At 39.9% G+C, this 16,153-nt stretch overlaps 1 protein-coding gene and 1 pseudogene across 4 annotated transcripts in view; one reads left to right on the top strand and one right to left on the bottom strand.

Moving 5' to 3' along the window:
- CTNNA3 (catenin alpha 3) overlaps positions 1–16,153 on the top strand; it is a 1,399,627-nt gene that overhangs the window by 316,946 nt on the left and 1,066,528 nt on the right. For all 3 annotated transcript variants that reach the window (XM_080687956.1, XM_080687955.1, XM_080687954.1), the window contains exon 6: positions 1,045–1,308. In XM_080687956.1, coding sequence (XP_080544082.1) covers positions 1,045–1,308 — 264 coding nt within the window. The remainder of the gene's footprint in view (positions 1–1,044; positions 1,309–16,153) is intronic.
- On the bottom strand, positions 3,626–4,496 carry LOC308257863 (nucleophosmin-like; annotated as a pseudogene). The gene is made up of 2 exons: positions 4,446–4,496; positions 3,626–4,410 (listed from the first exon to the last, which is right to left on the bottom strand). The product of its transcript is annotated as a nucleophosmin-like (transcript).

Raw genomic sequence — 16,153 nt, 5'->3', positions numbered from 1 at the left:
AGGAAGGGAGAGGGATAGAAAGCTAGAAACATCGATGAGAGAGAAACATCGATCAGCTGCCTCCTGCATACCCCCCACTGGGGATGTGCCCGCAGCCAAGGTACATGCCCTTGACCGGAATCGAACCCGGGACCCTTCAGTCCGCAGGCCGACGCTCTATCCACTGAGCCAAACCGGTTTCGGCGCCATCACTTACATAGGACTTCTCTTCCCTCTCTCCCAACTGCTTGGAATGCTTTTCATTTATGTTCACTGCAACTGTCATCATAATGGAAATATTTTCTGTGACCACCAAGCTAAAGCAGCTTTCTCTTCTCAGATCAGTCTCTATGACGCTTTACTTTTGTCTTTTCTTGATGCATGCATCGTTTCCTGAAATAGATGTGTGCATTTGTTTACCTACTTTATTGTGTGTCAGTAGGATCCCTCCCCTCAAACAAGAACATAAGCTTCAGGACAATAGGGTCCTTGTAGGATTGCTCACATCTGTATGCTTGGTATCAAGCACAAGGGAAAGCATATGTTAAATGTTCAATATTTGTTGAGTAAGTGTCAAAGAAAGAAAGATAGAGGATTGACTTATTAGTATGTAAAAGAGTTGAAAAGAGCAGAATGGTTGGAGGTTCAATTTAGCATCTTGACTGAATTGTTTAGTTTTAATGAAAAGATTAAATGCAATCATCACCATCTACGGAAATAGGTAATCAGTATCCTTATAATTCAACGTCTCTTATAATACACTTAAGAATGTGAACGCCAGAGTATTTTTCTGACTTGTAAGGATATGACTGATCCACTCGGTATTACACGTCTGCATCACTGTGACCTATATTTGCTGATAGGCTCAGCTTTCCTACTGTAGATTTTTAACAGACTCTGAAGGAGGGTAAAACTAATTGATGGCCTGGATTTTAACTTATAGATGACTTCTTAGTGTCTAATATCTTTTTCATGTATATTGACAGAAAAATGGAGCTTCTTTGTATAACTCTTCTTCTCCCATAACTCATTATATGGTACCTCTCTTTTTATTTTCATCCTCAGGACTTAAAGTCTCCAAATCAGAGGGATGAAATAGCCGGCGCCCGGGCCTCATTGAAGGAGAACTCCCCACTCTTGCATTCAATTTGTTCAGCTTGTTTGGAACATTCTGATGTTGCTTCCCTCAAAGCCAGCAAGGACACAGTTTGTGAAGAAATTCAGAATGCGCTCAATGTAATATCAAATGCTTCCCAAGGCATCCAGAATGTTCTGGCCCCTCTGGAACCTCAGGCAGCAACCCTGGGAAGTGCCCTTGATGAGCTTGAGGTAAGTCAGGAGAAAGGTGAAGTGTGATTTGATGTCCCAGTATGAAAATAAACAGAAGTGGGTTTTTAAATGAGTAAACAAAGACCCAGTAATCCAATTAGACTCGACCATCCTCTTGTATCTTCCAATGAATTCATTAGTAGGAAAACATCCCATCAGTAGACCTCTGAGTCCTTTGCATCTCTGCCAAGGAAGTCATGAATTTAAATCGGAGATTGTTAATTAGATTATAATCATGATTTTATTTTCTATAAATCTACTTATGAAATGTAGGATTTATCCATTTCACAAATACTTATTATTACTAGTGTACCTTGTGTTTGGGATATAATAGATGACAATCCACATTCTAAAAGGAGAATATAGGCAAAAAACAAAAACAATAAACATAGATAAGTCAATTGCATAGAATGTTACATTGAGAAAGTGAGATATTATCAAAGGCTTGAAGGAAGTGAGAGAATCAGCAGATGGAGATCCAGAACAGAGGCCTGAAGGCATGCCCAGTGTTTAGGTGACAGAAGCTGGGGGATTGGTGCGGAGAGGGAGGTGATGAGTAGATGCTGAGGTCTAAAACCCAGTGGGGTTAGGTCAGAAAGGGCTGGACAAACTTTTAATGATTGCGGCTTTTACATCAGATTAAATGCAATTCATTGTAAGGTTTCAAGCAAAAGAGTGACATGCTGAGACTACACTGACTGTGTGTCAGACCAAAGGGGAACAGAGTGAGAAGCTGAAAAATAGCTTCCAGACAGCTTAGTGCTCCAGTCTACCTCAGGCAGGAGTTGCAGGCTTGCATTTTACATCACCACTTGATTCCACCTCAAATTTTAGTTTGGACCAGGGTGGTATCTGTAAATACTGTAAGGAGAGCCAACTAGATTTGACAGAATGGATGTGACATGTGGGAGGAAGGGAGGCGTTTTAGCTGAGTCTCCGGAAGCACCGCTGGCTGGAGCTTGGGATGCAAGGTGTTATTAGGAAGTAATTTGTGTAAAGGGAAGAGAAGAGCAAGATTAAGCAGAGGAAGAAGTCTACACCCACAAAGCCTGGACCAGTCAGCAGGGAGTCCTGGAGAGAAGGTTGTTCTTGAGTGTAACTTGTCAGGCAAAAAAGCCAGGCCTTTTGTTTCTTTCAATGACTGGAAGTCAAATACTGAAGAAAGTGATAGCTGGGGGCCCATCTGCTGTCCTCACTCCCCACAGCTGGGCAAGTCCTACCTGGCAGGGGAATGGGCAGTACACCTCTGTGTCTGCCACAGATCACTACAAGGTTTTATTTTGGCTTGGCAACTGGATGGATGGATTTTCATCAGTTATGATGGGAACTACTGATAGGTGAAGCCAGTGTTGAGAAGAAGCTCAGAAACTCAAACTCTATTTTCAACTTGATGTCAAGGATCATTGGCTCCCCAAGTCAGATATGTAGCTGCTCAGTGGGGGGCAACATTGGGTAGCCTGGTTCCTACCTCAGCTGTGGTTCTTTCTACCCATGTGACCTTAGGAAAGTTATTTCATTGGACTTAATTTCCTCTCCAATAAAATGGGGATAAATCATAGTATTGTTAAAATCAGTGAGAACAATACATGTAAGCATGCTTAGAGCAGTGCCTGGGACTTCATTAGTGCCCAGTAAATCTTAGCTCTCACTATCATTAGTGGAGATGACTATTTGGAGACAGATTCTTCCATAATTAAGAAATCAATCCAATTAAAATTACTAAGTTTTATTGAGACACTAAACACATAACATATAATTCCTATGTTGTTCTTAATTTTATTACTTTCATGGTAAAAATATTACTTTATTTAAATTTAGAATAACCGTTTTGTATGCTTTTCCATTAGTTACATGTTTTTAAACAGGTCACTTTATTTCTAATCCAGCATTATTCAATTTCTAATTATTGACATCATTGTGAAAATTTATTAAATTCCCAATTATTAGCATCTATGTGAAAATCTTAGAAACTCTTGTCTAAATAGGGTAGACTCTTTTTTTTTTTACTTTATTAAAATACTGAGTTTTATTTCACATGTATATTTTTGTCTCCCCACTACTTGTCTGACCACTACTACTACTATGTCCTATCATAACATTCCGTACATACTTAAAACCAAGCAAAGGGTGGAGTTCCATCTTTAAAAACTAAACAGACATTTTGGACAACACATTCTTGGCAGTGGAACCTGGACAACATTTATCAGACACGGTAGGGAAAGTTCTCACTCTGCATTATAAAAAGGACAGCCAGATATCAACTGTTACAGAAATGAAATAAGAAGGAAAATTTTAACAAACTGTTTAAACTATTTTCTTAAAGAGATTTCCTCCACTGCCAGAGATCTTGCATAGCCTCCACATCAGTCATCCGGAAGCAATTCTTCATATAATTAATGAACTTGGCTTCCACTTTGGGAAGAGAACCACCCTTTTCTATACTTTCTTGCATTTTTGCTCTAATGTCTTCTACAGAACTAGGTCCTTTTGGTGTTTTAGGAGTTATTTCCTGTTTTTTGAAGGATTCTTGACCTTTTGATCTTGGTGTTGATGGTTTTGAGTCTTTTCCATTCTGATTTGATTTTTTTGTGCATTTTTGGCTGGAGTATCTTGTATGGATTTCTTTACTGGAGCTTTTTCTTCTGCTTCCTCATCATCAAAATCATCATCATCATCTTCTTCATCCTCCTCCTCCTCCTCATCATCATCATCTTCATCAGCATCAAGTTTTACTTTTTTTCTGCAGAACCTTGCTGCCACCTCCAGGGGCTGACCGCTTTCCAGACGTACTTAGGAGTGTCACATCATCCTCCTCCTCATCTTCTGACTCTGCATCTTCCTCCACAGCTACTAAGTGCTGTCCACTCATATGCACAGGCCCTGAACCACACTTCAGCCGTGAGACCGAAGGGGGTGGTATTTCAAAGCCACCAAGGGAAACCGTTGGCTGTACAGACATTTTCAAAGTTGCCAGTGTTTCTTTAATTGGACTGCTTTCATAATTCATTGCCTCTGCTTCGACAATGTGCAGTTCATCCTTTGCTCCAGCCCCTACACTGACCGTTCGTAAAGATAACTGGTGCTCATTTTCATCTTATCCGCCTTAAAGTGATGATCTTTGTCAGCCTTTAGTTCACAACCAAAAGGTAGTTCTGGGGCCTCAGAGGGCTCATGTCCATGTCCATAGAATCTTCCAGGGGGTGGTAGCACGCACTTAGGTGAGAGAGAAGGCGGACGGAGATAAACGGTTTCTGTGCTACAGAACAGATGCGCGGGACCTAGGGTAGACTCTTTAATCATACCCCATCACCTTTTTGTTTGCCCTGGGTACTGAGCACTCAGTAAACTTGTCCTTGAGATGCGTACCTTGTCTTCATAATAAGATTGAAAACTCCTTGTGGGCAAGACTGTTTCTTACTAATTTTATACCAGTGGTACTACTAGAATGTTAGGTTCCCCGTGAATTAAAATGTATCATTTCTTGGTAGCTAATCATTTACTTATTAGAGCCCCTCTAAGATAAGCATTTTTATTTTTATTTTTTCACAGAAAATAAAACTGAGACTTGGCATAGGTTATGTAACTTGCTTAAGTCAGAAGGCTGGTGAGTGATCATAGCTGGCATGTGAATCTCATCTCTCTAGAAGATAGTTCTAACTTCTGTGCTATATTAAATTCTCATTGATAGAACTTAAGGGGCTTAACTAAAATTCAACACAATTTATGCTAAGATTTTTAGTCTCTATAAACTGTCAGATAAATTATAAATGTAACCAAGTATAAAAGATAGAATAACTTGTTAGTGAAAAAGACTTTGTACCTGGGTCATTTAAGGAGAAGTAGTTTATATTTGGGGAGTGGCTAATACAGTGAGGTGAAATTTTCTAGGGTGGACATACGGGCTTGATTATCATTTCTCACAGTGCTACACAGAATTGTGTCAGGGGATGTTTGCATAAGTGGTCCAGTTTATTATGCAGAGAGGGAGGGAGATGATAGATAGATAGATAGATAGATAGATAGATAGATAGATAGATAGATAGATAGATGATAGATAGATATAGTTGGTTGCAGCTTTAATGGGAGCGGGCATAGGAGTGGTGATGGGTGGAGTCTTCCTTTTCTCAAGCTATGTGTCTGATTCACTTCTCCCGGACAAGGCAGGAGGGAGTCCCACAGATATTTCCCTGAAATTCTAATACTGTCTCAACAACCTTTGAAATTAATTCAGTTTCAATCAAAGCTAGGCATGCCCAAGCTAGTGCAAATGCTTGAATTTTGTACATATTTTTCTGTCCTAGTTATAAATAGCTGCCGAGGCTGTGTGAACTAGATAAAGAAGAATTTATTGAGCATTTAGCCTTTAAAAATGATTTTGTAAATTAAATGGTTGCTCTTCTCTTTATTTACAGGAAGTGGTATTGGTAAAAGATCCAAAGTAACCTTTGCTCTATCTTGCTTCTGCAAATATAATACCTTGAAATAAATGGATGTAGTAAATATGCTGTTGGGAGGAAGTGTCATTACATGTTTATGGTGTGGAAATGTATCAGAGCGCTTACTCAACAGACACCACTCTGCAGCTTCGTTTGCTCTTTCATTCTGGCCCACACCTGGTTGTGGATATGAAACCTGAGATTTATTGGTGGAGAAAATAGAAGTTGAATTAGAATACTTTACAGGTTAAAGTGATTGATTTATTGGAAAGGCTAATATGAATTACAGGGTGTTCCTTCTGCATTTGTGACTGAGTGAGAGTTGAAAAGTGTTAAATTGTAGATTGACAGAATTTCCAAAATGTTTTTAAGCAGAAACTTTGCCAGTGTAAATTGCTTTGAAACTCCAAATCTATCAAGATATGCTTTCTCCTGTGGGGAAAAAGCAACTGTTGTAAACACGGTCCACAGAGTTATCCAGATCATCTTGTGAAAAAGAAGATAATGACAAAGGAGTTTTGTAGTATTTTCTCATTTTCAAAGAGTTGTCATATTTATTTTCTTATCTTTCTTTTTTATATATTCATTTACTAGTATGTATCATCATTCCTATATTTATTTCTTTTTTTTAATCTTCACCCCAGGATATTTTTTTCATTGATTTTTAGAGATAGTGGGAGGGGGAGAGACACAGAGAGAAACATCGATGTGAGAGAGACATATAGATTGGTTGCCTCCTGTACGCATCCTGACTAGGGCCAGGGCCAGGGCCAGGAAGGAGCCTGCAACCAAGGTATGTGCCCTTGACCAGAATCAAAATTGGGACCCTTCAGTTCACAGGCCAATGCTCTATCCACTGAACCAAACCAACTAGGTCCCTATATTTATTTACGATTGTATCTACGACACCTAGAATAATGCTCTACACATAGTAAGTGCTCTGTGAATATCGGTGAGTAAATGAAGGAAGGAAATAATAGATACAGGAATGCTGCATGCCATTTTGTGATATTGGATCAAAGAGCATTTTCCCTTTACCCCTATTTTTTGCCTCCTTTCTCCAACTGGCAGTGCATATACTTGTGGTAGGTGGCTCTACTTTACCTAACTTTTAACTGAGACATGAATTTATAGTGAGGTAAGCCATCAAGAACCTATCTACGTGATATGCTGCTCAGAAGCTTTTTTCGTGATAAGAGAGCCCAAAGAGAGAACAATTCTCTTCTCTCAGTTGCTATCTAGCCAGAATTTAGATGCCCTGCAACTGCCAAGATATGCTGCCCTTTACTAAGAGTAATAACTTGCGGAGTACAGTCCTTATATTTTTATGTTTTCACCCGAAGGAGAAATGGGACCTGTACTAAACAGATTAGCATTTAGGAACTAAAGAAGTATAGGCATCACTGATGTCTAGGAGCACTTTAACATGCTTTTCAAAAAATGGTTTGGTTTCTAGAAATATAGCAAAATAATAAAACTAAAAATAATGGATCAAATATTTTTAAATACATGGACAATCCAACAGGTGAATTAGGAAAATTTGAGGTTAGCCAGATAAGAAGAGAGCTGAAATCCAGACTAGCAAGCCAGCACCAGCATTCTGCTGGGAGATGTGGGGGATTTCTTTTTCATGATGGATGGCCTGTGGCTTGGATTCGAAAGACCATGAACTGAGGGCAGAAGACAACGGCTATATACTGCCAACAGGAAAGCCATATGAGAGTCTTTCATAAAGTGAGAATCCTTAAATTTAGCTACCTCTTTGGATGAACAAGAGAGACACCAGCCCCTACAGTAGGAGATAGTAGGAAGACTTGGCTAGCTTAACCTTGACTTGGGTGGCTCAGAAAAAAAGAATAGAAAATATTTTGGAAATTTTCTAACAATAAATCTGTCCTTACCTGGACATTGGGTCAGAATTCATATAATCTATATGCCCTCTAAAACCCCAGCTTGAACATTTAAAGTTGTTCTGTCTTGGCAGTACCTCCAAATACCTGCCAGAAGTAAACTCAAATTTTCTCTGCACTTCACACCCAGTTCACAAAAAATTCTCATGCAGGTCCAAGGAAAGTAAGTTCTCACAAGACACACAAATAAGCAAGCCACCACAAGTGAGACATTGCAGAAAGAACCAACTGCAGAGTCAGATCTGCAAACACTATAGATATTGAATATAAATAGTATGCTTAATATACATTATTCCTTCTTTTATTTACTAGTGTATGAAGAGTTTTATAAAGCAACTAAAAGACTGTTGAAATTGACCAGACAGAACTATCTAAAATGAAAAACATAATCGTAAAAAAATTCAGTGAATAGGCAAAATGGGAGATTAGCAGAGAATTAATGATCTGAAAGATATATTTGAAGAAGTTTGTTACAATGCACTACAGAGAGACACAATACAAAACATTTTTAAAAAGCAGTTGATACATAAAGATGGTTTCACAAGTTTTAAAATATTCTAATATAACATTCAGAAGAGAGAAAAGTATAAAAATGATATTAAGAATTTCCTAGAACTGATGGAAGACACCGGTCTCCATAGCCAAGAAGTCCCCAAATTGTTAATTAAGACATATAAAAAGAGCCCTGGCCAGTTTTTCCCAATGGTTGGAGCCTCAGCCCTTGGACCAAAGGGTCATGGGTTTGATTGCCAATCAAGAGCATGTACCCGGGTTGCAGGGTCAATCCCTAGCCCTTGTGGAGAGGCAACCAATTGAAACCAATCAATGTGTCTCTCACAACGATGCCTCTTTCTCTCTCTTCCCTCCCTCCCTCCCTCCCTCCCTTCCAATCTCTCTAAAAATCAATGGGAAAAATATTGTCTGGTGAGGATTAACGACAGCAATAACAAAATGATATATAAAAGGAAATCCACATGCATATATTGTAGTGAACCTGAAGAACACCAGAGACAAAAATAATATTTTTATGGAGAGAATTTATTCTCAGCAAGATAGCAAAACACCCTCCACACATGAACACATTGAATAAACAACTACACATGGATCAGTTTCTTCTGAGAGAAAACCATAAACTGATTGAGAGATTTCTTGACATTGGGTGATTGAAACATGCCCACATCAAAACAAGTAGGAAAAACTGAGACACATTCTCACCATAATCTTCACCCATAACAGCACCATACAATTGAGAGGCAGTTCCCATCTTCTCATTGACGAGCAAAGGTTTGGACCACATATCTAGTGCCCAACCTGATGTCTGCTACCAGAGCAATTGTCTCCTAATTTGCCTATTTTGGGGAGCTATTGGGCCCGGCATTTACTAGTCCCTTGGGACCATAGAGCACAAACGGCAGGATTAAACAGTCATGCAAGCCCTTCCTTTGGCTCTTCCCTGCCTCAGTGCTAAGTGAGCAGACAATAAAGCCCAACTTCCAGCTTCTTCTTGGAGGGGTCAGACTGCACCTTCAGTGTCCTAACTTTTCCAGCTGCCGACCGGGGTCTGGCTTCTAAGTCACTTGTCTCTGGGAGCTGACAAGACAGGTGATCACTAGTCCCTAAGGAGACTGAACAGGTGTGCGGGCACTTTTCACATTTTCCACACTTCCCAGGACTCTGGGATGGAATTTAGTGCTAGTTAGAGTTAGTTTTGTTGATTGGGGAGTTGCCTTAGTGGGAAATCTGAATAAGAAAAAGCACGGAGGAAAAATAAATATTTAGGTGATGAAGAGACTGTAATAGGAGTGCATACTGGTTGAAATCTAGCTTAGGAAAGTTTTTAAGGCATATTAAAGAGGGCCTCAAAATAGAGCAGTTTTGGTATTTCTTTATTATTATTTATTGACCACCCCATATGCACAGTGGACCGTTTGTCATTTGATTTGATGTATTGAACTTGGCATGCAACAGAATACCCACCTTTCAAATGTTCATGGAACCTCCATAAAAAAAGGATCAAAGGCAGCAATGAAAAGTAATAAATTCTGCAAAGTAAAAGAGGCAACATATGAATGGCATTAGGAACATGTTTTTCATCTGTTTTTAATCTAAATTTTTAAAAATGACTTTTCTTTGGTAATTCAAATTATTTTAAAATGTAGTTAATTTCTGCTTTTGTCCTTATTAACTCCTACTTTTTAATTCTTGAAGTTTAATTTTGCTGTTCTTTTTTAATATCTTGAGTACATTTATTTAGTTTATTTTTAATTATTTTGTTTTTCTTCCTTGTTTTAAAATAAATTAATTTATGCTGTTATTTTCCTCTGGACACCTTAAATTGGAGAGGCAGTACTTTTTTTTTCTTTTTCAAAATTGGCATCCTATCTAATAAAAGAGTAATATGCAAATTGACCATCACTCCAACACACAAGATGGCCGCCCCCATGTGGACACAAGATGGCCGCCACAAGATGGCTGCAGGGGAGGGCAGTTGTGGGAGATCTGGCCAGCAGGGGAGGGCAGTTGGAGGGACCAGGCTGGCAGAGGGCAGTTGGGGGGGGGGGGGAACCAGGCTTGCAGGGGAGGGTAGTTGTGGGGGGGACCAGGCCTGCAGGGGAGGACAGTTGAGGGGGGATGACCCAGGCCTGCGGGGGGGCAGTTGGGGGAGACCCAGGCCTATGGGGGGGCACTTAGGGGTGACCAGGCCAGTAGAGGAGGGAAGTTGGGGGCGACTGGGCCTGTAGGGAAGGGCAGTTGGGGGGGACCAGACCTGCAGGGGAGGGCAGTTAGGGGTGACCAGGTGTTCAGAGGAGGGCAGTTAGGGGTCACCAGGCCTGCAGGGGAGGGCAGTTTGGGGCAATCAGGCTGGCAGGGGACCAGTTAGGCATCAATCAGACTGGTAGGGGAGTGGTTAGGGGGTGATCAGGCTGGCAGGCAGAAGTGGTTAGGGGCAATCAGGAAGGCAGGCAGGCAAGCAGTTGGGAGCCAGCAGTCCTGGATTGTGAGAGGGATGTCCGACTGCCTGTTTAGGCCCTATCCTACTGGGATTGGGCCTAAATGGGCAGTTGGACATTCCTCAAGGGGCCCAGATTGGAGAGAGTGCAGGCTGGGCTAAGGGACATCCCCCCCCGCCCCGTGCATGAATTTCGTGCACTGGGCCTCTAGTGTGTGTGTGTGTGTGTGTGTGTGTGTGTGTGTGTGTGTATTTATATATATATATATATATATATATATATATATATATATATATATATATATATGTATTTATAATATATATTTATATTTATATTTATATTTATATTTATATTTATATTATTTGCCCTAGAGTCTCTCTTTAATTCTGTTGGTGTAATCTGAGATGTTTGGTACTTAATCACTTGAATAAGACTCACTTTTAGTAAGAGTGGAGGTTACTGTTCCCCATTTAGATAGACTCTAAGCAGGGGGGTCATGAATCTTTTTTAAGAAATAGGCTTCCCACGTGATCCTTATTATGCCTGTTTCTTGTTGAGAACTATTCATAGACTGTATAGTATTAGTAACTACAGTGTACTTTATAGCATTCATATGATGTCCCTGTAGTCATTATAGGTCCTTATTAACAACTAGCATGATCTATACTAATAAAGGGGTAATATGCTAATTAGACCAGACATCTTCTGGACGACCATCTGGATGTCCTTCCTGACAAAGCCGCCCACCCATGGTCCCCTGCAGCTGCAGCCAGCCTAGGCGAAGCCAGCCCAAGTCCTGGGTGCCTGCGGCTGGCCAGAGGGAGGGAAGCCCAGGTCCTGGGTGCCTGTAGCCAGCCGGAGGAGGGAATCCTGGGTCCCTGGTGTGGGGCCAAGGCAGAGGCAGTTAGGGGTGATCAGGCCAGCAGGGGAGCAGTTAGGGGCGATCAGGCAGGCAGGCAGAGGTGGTTAGGGGCTATCAGGCAGGCAGGCAGGCTAGCAGTTAGGAGCCAGCGGTCCGGATTGTGAGAGGCAGGTCTGACATCCCCGGAGGGGTCCTGGATTGGAAAGGGTGCAGGCTTGCCTGAGGGACCCCCTCTTTCCTGCCCCTTCCCCCCCTCCCCTACCCCGTGCATGAGTGCACGAATTTTGTGCACCGGGCCTATAGTTGTTAATACTGGGGAAAGGAGTGGAAGGAGATGTAGATGCTCCTTTAGACCAAGAAAGTAGTTTGTCTTCCTGGAGCAGAGCTTCTTGTCCTTTGTGGTGGACATTGCCTATCTTATGTAGGAGCCACTCTGTGATCTAACGTTACAACTCTCATGGGCCTTTTAATCTGAAGTTCATGGGGATCCGTGTATAGAATCCAGGTGTCTATGAACTTTAGTGGGAAAATACTAGATCTTTATTTCAAAATTCAACCTGAAACTTAGCATTTTGTTTAATTATTAATATAGGTGATAAATCACAGTATTGATGGCAACACCTAAGATTGTGTTACCAGTAGCAATTGCAGACATTTTCATACCAAATTACAGGTGTGCAAAGTATCATTTATGCTTGTTACTACTATGTTATTAGGTCCAGTGCTAGATCTTGTTATTTCATGTATTAATATGGCAAATTAAAAATATTTTTATAACCATTAATGAAAATGGTTTCCTTTGAATCTGTCTTTTATTTTATACGTTAGAATAATTGCTTTGAGAGAGGGTTTAGTTTTCACCAGACTGCCAGAGGAGTCCAGGACACAAAAAGTTAAGAACCCCAGTCTAGTTAACTGGTGACTCCAGCCTAGGCCAGTTGCTGAGTCAATATTTTTCTGAGAGTGGAATATTGGATTAAATGTTCTACCCTTTATTACTGAGCAGAGAGTATGTTTGATTCCTAGAGCCTCTGAATCTAGAGTTGTGTTAGACTTAGGTTTTCTTTTTAAGCCTTCTCCCCCCCCCGCCCCCCAAGTGGAATTTCTCTTGAGTTTGTTCTTTCTTTTCTTTCTCCCTCCCTTCTTCTGTTCTTCCTTACCCTCTATCTCTCGCACTTTCCTTCCGCATTGCTTCTTTTCTTAATTTATTCTTGCAATTTATTATTGAGAAGTTAATATATGTGCACATTTACAAATTATATGATCCAATGATATCTGGTAATTTTGGGGAAATAAAATTAAAAGCAACAACTGCCAATTCAGAAAATCTCTTCACAAAAGTAGAAGAGAAAAAAAAAGTTTTATTTTCAAGTCAGCATTAAACCAGAATGTGATATGAATCACAGGCAATCTGCTAAAGAGATAGCAGGTATAGAAAGAAATATCACCTTTTATATAGCTAAGCAGATAAACAGTAAACAAGTAAAAAAAGAGGACCTGACATTACCTTTTGAATACATAGTTCATCCTAAATTAACTTGGTAATTGGAATGACAATCTGTGTAGTTAGTGCCTTTGTTCATAGGAAATTAAACGTACTATATCTTAATGACAGAAGTAGGTTTGCAGCTTGGAGCCAGGTGCCCAGGGAAGTTAGGCTTAGATCCTCCCATGGAAACTGTGAGATAGAAGCACTATCTTCCTTGATGATTACATTTTGTTTTATTTTATTTATTTTTTTATATATATTTTTTTATTGATTTCAGAGAGAAAGGGAGAGGGAGAGAGAGATAGAAATTTCAATGATGAAAGAGAATCATTGATTGGCTGCTTCCTGCATGCCCCCTACTTGGGATTGAGCCTACAACACGGGCATGGGCATGTGTCCTTGACCGGAATCGAACCTGGGACACTTCAGTCCGCAGGCTGATGCTCTATCCACTGAGCCAAACCAGCTAGGGCTGATGATTATATTTTAAAGAAATGGCGCCCAGATCCTTGCGAACGACATTCATGGGTGGAAAAGGTGTCAAGAAGCTCCTTTGGCTTTTAAAAATATTTACATATTTTCAAAGGCACAGAGAAAAAAATGATAACAAATTTTCTAAAAATAAATGAAAGAAAAGGGTGAGGTCATCCTCTTTCCCCTTTTGCCCTAGATACCTGTTTTTCTAGATTTATCTTTATTTCCCCCAGAAACAAGCACTTGTAATTGATTATTTTTATATTATTTCAGAGGTGGCGTCTGTATATACTGAGGGATAAATTCCTAGCATGGTATCTGTTCTATAAATGTTTGTTGAATCAGAAACATCTCGGGCTCTATTCTCAAGACTCTTATAATCTAGCAAGAAGCAATGAGGAAAGGCTTTATGGAGAGGGAACTGAGGTGAGTCTTGAAGTATGGGAGGAACTGTGATGGGACATTTAATGACTTTCCAGTTATATAAAAGGGGTTTTATAAACTTCAATGCCTGAACAAACATAAAGATTTGCATTTGGGTGGGTACATGGGGACTCTTTAAAAAGATGATTTACCACCCAGAGAGTCCTTATCTTTTTATAGGGACCGGCAGGAAAACTCCACACAGGAACACACCATTAAGGATGAATAGCAGAACGGAATTGAAGTTCATCATACTTGGGACTATCATGTCAGTTTGATTAATCCATAAATCAGTGCAAGAGCTTATAAATTCAGCTTTATTATTTGTTGCATATTTTTTAGAGTACTTATCAGGGGAAAAAAGTACTTCCTTTTAACAAAAGCTTGTTTTCTTCTTAGGCAAATCCATTCCTAAGTTCATATTTTCCTCTTCTAAAGAGAGAGCTAATATTGTTCCTTCTCTGCTGTAATGAAATTGGAATTCCCACTGATGCTCTTAAATACTGTACTGTACTATCTGCAGCAGGAGAATGGTAGACAGTCTGGCTTGAAAAACAAATTTGGAGGAACCACACTGAATGTCAAGCGCAGAAATGTGAACTTTATTAAGGGGGAAATATTTGATTAAGGAAAGGAGAAAATCAAATAGATGCTGTAGGAAGATTAATCAGTCATGATGTGCAGATTATTTTGCAGGTTTAGATGGATAGAGATAAGAACCAAAGATTTCAGTAATATTTCCAGTAAGAGGTAATAAGGATGAAAAGTAGGGTAGTTGAAGTGAAAAGGAAAGAGACAGATATAAAAAAGGAAGAATTGCCCTAGCTGGTTTGGCTCAGTGGATAGAGCGTCGGCCTGCAGACTGAAGGGTCCTAGGTTCGATTCCAGTCAAGGGCACATGCCCAGGTTGTGGGCTTGATCCCCAGTAGGGGGTGTGCAGGAAGCAGCCAATCAATGATTCTCTCATCATTGATGTTTCTATCTCTCTCTCCCTCTTCCTTCCTCTCTGAAATCAATAAAATTATATTTATAAAAATAAAAAAGGAAGGATTAACAGTTGTAGTGATTATGAAGGGTGAGAAATGGCTTAGACATCAAATGGACCTATGCTTGTGTTAACATAATTAACATTCAAACCTCTAAAGAATTTTTGTGCATTTATTTGAACCAAACTGTGGACAATTGCCAGGAAACAGAATCTCAACGTATAGAGATACTGCTCCGGAGAATGGCGGTTTTTAACCTTGTTTTATACATTACAATCAAAGGAGGAGACGGAAGTGGGTTACATAAATCCACTGGTGATAGATTAGGGAGGCAGGAGAAAGCAAAGAGAAGAAACCTACAGGATTGGAGAAAAAGTAAAATGATAGGCACACACTTCTTTTACTTAGGTGGGTGTAGGCTAGTTAACAGTTAACGATGAACATGATAACCATAACAATGACAGCATTTGTGGTCTCTGTCCTGGAGCCCTGGTGCAGTGGTTGTGCCCTGAGGGGTCTGGAAAAAGGGAAGTTATAAGTTACCCTGACATTCCAATGATATGTTATCAGACATGCAAAAGACAACAGACAGGCTTAGTTAAGGTAAAGACTGACTTTTGTCAGGGAAGAATCCTAGGACATGACTAGCTGCCATACACTTTTAGTTAAAAAGTTTTAATTTCGGACCATCCTTTGTGGTTACTTTAAGTCTCTAGAGTTTGCAAGGCCACCACACAGGCCTTCCTTGAGCGAGTCAGGTCAGCATGTGGTCCCTTTTCATCTACACTTAGAAGAGTGGTGGTGTCATACCCTCAGTAGGAAAACAAACTGATTTGGAGAAGGACATTATGATACAAAGCAAGGGAAACAGCCAAAAAGAAATTACTCTAAGCTTCTGAGCATTCAGATGTATTTTTGGGATTTTATGAGGTGAAATAATTTGAACACAAATATATATAATTGTGAAGTGAAATAAGCAATTTACTATTAATATAACTATTCCTTAAAGAACATTAGTTAACATTCCAAGTCCAGAAGGTTCTCTAGCTGCTAGCTTTATTTAAGTAGAGATATCTATGGTTCCTTCTAATAGCTGTAGATATGATAAGGATGATCACAAAACCTTTGGAAGGTTATATTTACCATGTAAAGGTATCAATTATGGCCACTTTGTCTCTGTCCCATGGAGCAGATTTGTATCTAGCATAGTCAATCTGTTGAACAAAGCACTGTGTTAAAAATGGGTTGGTGCTTATTTGAGAAATGTCCTAAGAATAAGCTGAAATCAAGAAAAGTGAAGTATCCTATGAGAGT

This window comes from Plecotus auritus (assembly GCF_963455305.1).
Source record: "Plecotus auritus genome assembly, chromosome: 9".
In the NCBI taxonomy this organism is placed as follows: Eukaryota; Metazoa; Chordata; class Mammalia; order Chiroptera; family Vespertilionidae; genus Plecotus; species Plecotus auritus.
Note: the sequence above shows the minus strand (reverse complement) of the source record. Positions and strands in the feature narration are given on the sequence as shown.